A 6124-nucleotide genomic window follows, 5' to 3' on the forward strand; every position below is an offset into this window, starting at 1 on the left:
GACTGCAAAGGATTTGCAACCAAGTATTAAAAAGTGAAAGTTTGATTTATGATTATTATTACGTCCCATTACTTTTGGTCTCCTAACAAGTGGGAGGCACATATGCAAACTGTTATACTTCCTACACCGTTCACCTGATTTGGATGTAAATACCCTCAAATTAAAGCTGACAGTCTGCAGTTAAAGCACATCTTGTCCGTTTCATTTCAAATCCATTGTGGTTGTGTATAGAGCCAAAAATGTTAGAATTGTGTAGAGGTCCCAATATTTATGGACCTGACTATATAAATGTATTTTATTGGGATTTTATGTGATAGACCAACACAAATTAGAAAGTATATGTTAAGTGAAAAGAAAATTATACATAGTTTTAAAAAAAATTATAAATAAAAATCTGGAAAGTGCATTTTTATTCAGCCCCCTTGAGTCAATACTTTGTAGGACTATTGTAGCTTTCACTGCAATTACAGTTTCAAATCTTTTGGGGCATGTCTCTACCAGTTTTGCACATCTAGAGGCTGAAATTTCTGTCCATTCTTCTTTGCAAAATAGCTTAAGCTCAGTCAGATTGGATGGAGAAGTCTTGCCACAGATTCTCAATGGGCTGGAGTCAATAACCAGGCATGTTGGGTGCAATAAATATAGTTTTTCTTTACTGAATTGATTTTGGAAGTACAGTATTAGTACATGTAACAGCAAAGGATACAGTTCCAAAGTATATCACATTGTAGTCTCCTCCCAATAGCTGTGTATGGGCAGCAACAATCATGGTAGTAGTAGTCCCTGGCTCTCCTTCTAAGGATACTTGACAGTCTTTCCGAATAAACAGGCATACAATTCTGTACTTGAACCATACTACAGCCATTTTATGCAGTTCCCGGGCTGAGGGTTGCAGATGTTAGATCCAAATGGCCTGGTCTGCAGGAACTCTTGTACAGAACTTCTGCCAATGTTAAACGGAATGTGTCATCAGAAAATGACATGCTGATTAAATCACTTTTTTATGTTTAAGATATTTTTAAAGCATTTTTGATGAGATTTTTAATTTTCCATTATACATAGTTAATACGGTTGAAAAAATACATAAGTCCATCAAATTCAACCAAAGGATAGGTGGGGACGCGAATCCCAGAAGGAAGTGAGACTCAGATTTCTACACATTTTCATAAGCATTAATGTCATTTATTTTTAGGAATTCATCTAAACCCTTTTTAAAACTGTCCACTGTTCCTGCTGTGACCACGTCCTGAGGAAGTCTATTCCACAGATTCACAGTTCTTACAGAAAAGAAGTTTTGACGCTTCTGGAGACCGAACTTTTTCTTCTCTAGTCAAAGGCAGTGCACCCTTGTCTTTTGAGGACATTTTACATGGAACAGTTTTTCACTGTATTTTTTGTATGGCCCATTTATTTGTATAGGTTAATCATGTCCCCCCTTAGACGTCTCTTCTCAAGACTAAATAAATGCAATTCTTTTAATCTTTTTAATCTTTCTTCATAACTAAGACCCTTTATGCCCTTATCAGTTTAGTCGCTCTCCTCTGTACTTTTTCTAGCTGCAGAGCGTCCTTTTTATGGACTGGTGCCCAGAACTGAACTGCATATTTCAGATAAGGCCGCACCAACGCTTTGTAAAGTGGTAATACTACATCCCTGCCCTGCGAGTCCATGCCTCGTTTAATGCATGACAATATCCTGGTAGTATCCTGGTATTCCATATATTTAAACAAAAAAGATAAAAATCCAACAGTATTTGCACTGGCCACTATACAACTCACTTTACTGCAGTTCACTCATTCTAATCCTGCCTGTAATTATACCACCTGTGTGTATAGATAAGACAGGATCCCCCATTCACAATAGCTGATTGTCAGAGCTTACAGTATGTATTCTTTCCTTGTACAATGACCTCTGCCCAGGTCACAAAGCATACCTAGAAGACTCTCCCATAGAAGTCAATGAGGTCCCCTCCTGACCATTGTGTCTATGGACCATGGGGCTGCCATGAAGCAAATTTCCTAATGCTTTCTAAATGCTGTTAAGAACAGCTCAGACAAGATGGCAGCCCTCATAATCATGTTCAGGAAATAGAAAAAAGTGTACAATCAGAAAATAAAATTAGGTTATGTGCAGATTTTTGGTGACATATTTCCTTTAACCCTATATTTCCCATACATTGCCATTTGGGATACACAGTGCATAGAAAGATACTTGCTTTAAAGAGGACCTTTCACCGATTATTACACTATGAACTAACTATACAGACATGTAGAGCGGCGCCCGGGGATCTCACTGCACTTACTATTATCCCTGGGCGCCGCTCCGTTCTCCCGCTATGCCCTCCGGTATCTCCGTTCCCTAAGTTATGGTAGGTGGGGTCTGCCCTTGTTCTTCTGTAGCGCTGGCCAATCGCATTGCAGAGCTCACAGCCTGGGAGAAAATAACCTCCCAGGCTGTGAGCTCTGCGCTGCGATTGGCCAGCGCTAGAGCAGAACAAGGGCAGACTCCGCCTACCATAACTTAGTGACTGGAATCTCCGCCTACCATAACTTAGTGAGCGGAGATACCGGAGGGCATAACGGGAGAACGGTGCGGCGCCCGGGGATAATAGTAAGTGCAGTGAGATCCCCGGGCGCAGCTCTACATGTCTGTATAGTTAGTTCATAGTGTAATAATCGGTGAAAGGTCCCCTTTAACAAGAAATCACAGCATTTAACTCAGTACAATTAAACTCCCTTTTTAGCAGTAATTAACCCTTTGCGGTCATTCTCTGGGTCCCTCTGGCACCATTTTCTCTAATTATTAGTTGACCTTAAGATGCAACTGTGATATGCCTCACAGACCTTCCCTACCTAATAACACTATCCTTGTCTATTAAGACCAGACAGATGGGTTCATATCTTATAAGAAGCTTCATTCTCACAAGCCAGACCATGCAGAAATTAAAAGGAGCCTTTCATCATGAAAATGCACTTTATTGACTGAGCATTGACTGTTGCATCTGAGGAGGAAATTTATTAATGCTTTTACGTTGTGCTTTTCTAAAAAGTGGGCTGGAGGGGACAAGGTCTTTACAGCCCCCACAGATTTAAGATCCTAGAACAGAAAATTGCCATTGATTTTAACTTCTGGTACACAGACCTCCAGTCATGCACAAAAATCATTAAGAGATGTGCACCTCTTAATAATTTTGGCACATCTTATGCTAGCAGACTTAAACTATGTTGTAATGTATCAAATGCTCCATGTCAGAAAAGTGGAGTGATTTTGCCTGTGTTGTTGGTGGAGTAGGCATTTGCATTTGTCATTTTAGTGTGGTTTGCTCAATGCCCTGCAGTTTGCATTTACTAAGGTGCAGCCAGATATTTTGTAGGCGGAGCTAAACTTTTAGATGAATTATGTACTTGGCCAGTGACAGTAAAGAGGGTTTTGGTGATCCCCTGGGCATTGGCCCATGGGGAATTTTCCCTGTAGAGTCTATGGCCAGTTTGCTCCTTGTTAATAAAGTTTATTTAGAAAAAATAAAATAAAAAATAAAAACATTTTCACATAGAAAGTGGCTTTATTTTGTAGAAATTGCAAAAAAATAACAACAGAACTGCCTTTTTTCTATCCCCCCACCCCCAGGGAAAAAAAAAAAGTGTGAATCAATAGTATGTACTCAGAAATGGTACCAGTAAAAGCTGTATCCCATCCTGCAATAAATAAGCCATTTAGGGCTACATCGATGGAGAAATAAATAAGTTATGGTTCTTGGAGTGGAGCAGCTTAAATAAAAAAGACATGTTTGGCACAGATACATTAGTAAATCGGGACCTATAGGTCTAAGAATGTGGCAATGCAAAAAAGAAAAATTCCTGTGGCTTTAATGCCAAAATAGGCTTGGTAGTTAAGGGAATAAAGTGGGTAAGTAAACAGCCTAACATGAAATCAACATAAATGTAAAATTTTCAAGATTGAAATGACTTAAAGGGGTTCTCCAGGGAATAATTATTTTTTGCAAATCATTATTCCCGGAGAACCCCTTTATCTTATGGGGAACATATAAAGCAATTGAATTAACTTTCTCTCTGTCTTCTACAGTAGGTACAGCATTGTGTCAACAGATGAGGAAGGTCTCCACATGCCATCGATGGGTCTTAATGGTCACTGGGCCTCTTCACTCCATAACCCTCATTCACGACGGAAACGGCGTAATCGTTTTGTTAAAAAGAATGGTCAATGTAACGTGTACTTTGCAAATCTCAGCAACAAATCACAACGCTACATGGCTGACATATTCACCACTTGTGTGGACACCCGTTGGCGCTACATGCTGCTCATCTTTTCTGCCGCATTCCTAGCTTCCTGGCTTTTCTTTGCTTTCCTCTTCTGGTGCATTGCTTTCATCCATGGGGATTTAGGTGTTGCAACTCCTGCAGGAAAATCAGGTCCACCAAAACCATGCCTAATGCATGTAAACAGCTTTGTGGAAGCTTTTCTATTCTCAGTGGAGACACAAACCACAATAGGATATGGATTCCGTTGTGTTACTGATGAATGCCCTTTAGCCATACTATCTGTAGTGGCACAATCAATCCTTGGTTGCCTCATTGACTCTTTTATGATTGGAACAATAATGGCCAAAATGGCTAGACCCAAAAAACGGGCTCAAACTCTGCTTTTTAGTCATCATGCTGTAATTGCCCAAAGAGATGGTAAACTCTGCTTAATGTGGAGAGTTGGTAATCTACGCAAAAGTCACATTGTAGAAGCCCATGTAAGAGCACAACTAATCCGACCATACGTTACTCAAGAGGGTGAGTACCTCCCTGTAAATCAGCAGGACCTAAATGTAGGGTATGATAGTGGACTGGATCGTATATTTCTAGTGTCTCCCATAATTATAGTCCATGAGATTGATGAGGAAAGCCCGCTGTATTCAATGGGGAAAGAACAGCTGGAAGGCGAAGACTTTGAAATTGTCGTAATTTTGGAAGGTATGGTTGAGGCCACAGCGATGACGACGCAAGCTCGCAGCTCATATCTGGCAAGTGAGATTCGTTGGGGACATAGATTTGAGCCTGTTGTATTTGAGGAGAAGAGTCATTATAAAGTTGACTATTCTCACTTTCATAAAACATACCAGGTGCCAGGAACCCCTTTGTGTAGTGCACGTGAAATGCGTGAAAGCCGCATAACTGCTTTACCTTCCCCAAGCGCCTTCTGCTATGAAAATGAACTGGCTCTCCTAAGTCAGGAGGAAGATGAGGATGAAGAAGCCGTTGGTGGTGTTCCTGATGAAGGGGTCATTCATGTTATGGGAAGTCATCTAGAACTAGATCGTCTCCAGGCTTCCATGGCACTAGACAATATTTCATACAGAAGAGAATCAGCTATATAATGTCTAGGAGCGACAGTGATTCCTTATGGCACGGGTTATGGTGTAGTTATATACTTTGTGTCTGAAGACTGTATACCCTGGAAAAATAAGACCCTTTAAACAGCAACATATATTTCATTGGGAAGACATATTGACTTTCCAGAGTCCACACTTTTACTTTTTGTATTTATTTATTTATTTTATGCACTTATATAGCGCTGTTATATTCTGCAGCGCTTTACAGACATTAGCATCAAGCTGTCCCCAATGGGGCTCCCAATCTAAGTTATGATAAAAGTATGCTCTGTAAATTGAGTTTATTTGCATTTTTTTCTTGTGAGGAGGCATATTTAGTGTATAGAAATATTTTGTACAGACACAAATGAAAAATAAACCTTTATTCTGTGCTCTTCAAAATCATACATGTGTGTATATATATATAGATCTTTATCAGAAGGGCACACTCAATTTTATTGTGACTTATGAAGGCTTAGAGGGGTTGTCTCACTTCAGCAAATGTCATTTATCCTGTAGATAAAGTTAATACACTATAGGAAAAAGGCCAGAGCTTTTTCCTGTAGTGTGCAAGCATGTCCACCGCTGCTGGATTGCAGGGTGGTCATAACCATGGAAACAAGCAGTGTATAATGTGATGGAAAAATAATCAACCCAGCAAAGGAGGCAACATGGACAATCAAAATACATTAGTAAGTGCCTTGTTTTGAGTTTGTATACAAGATAAATGCCATTTGCTGAAGTGAG

General features: G+C 39.8%; 1 protein-coding gene across 1 annotated transcript; it reads left to right on the top strand.

Annotated features, from left to right (window-relative positions):
• The first annotated feature begins 4087 nt into the window (after nt 1–4087).
• Nucleotides 4088–5383, top strand: KCNJ4 (potassium inwardly rectifying channel subfamily J member 4). Its single transcript, XM_040407265.1, has one exon. It carries the CDS (start codon nt 4124–4126, stop codon nt 5381–5383), a length of 1260 nt encoding a protein of 419 aa, XP_040263199.1. The 5' UTR covers nt 4088–4123.
• Nucleotides 5384–6124: the final 741 nt, after the last annotated feature.

The sequence above is a fragment of the Bufo bufo genome, chromosome 9 (genome assembly GCF_905171765.1).
Source record: "Bufo bufo chromosome 9, aBufBuf1.1, whole genome shotgun sequence".
Classification (NCBI taxonomy): Eukaryota; Metazoa; Chordata; class Amphibia; order Anura; family Bufonidae; genus Bufo; species Bufo bufo.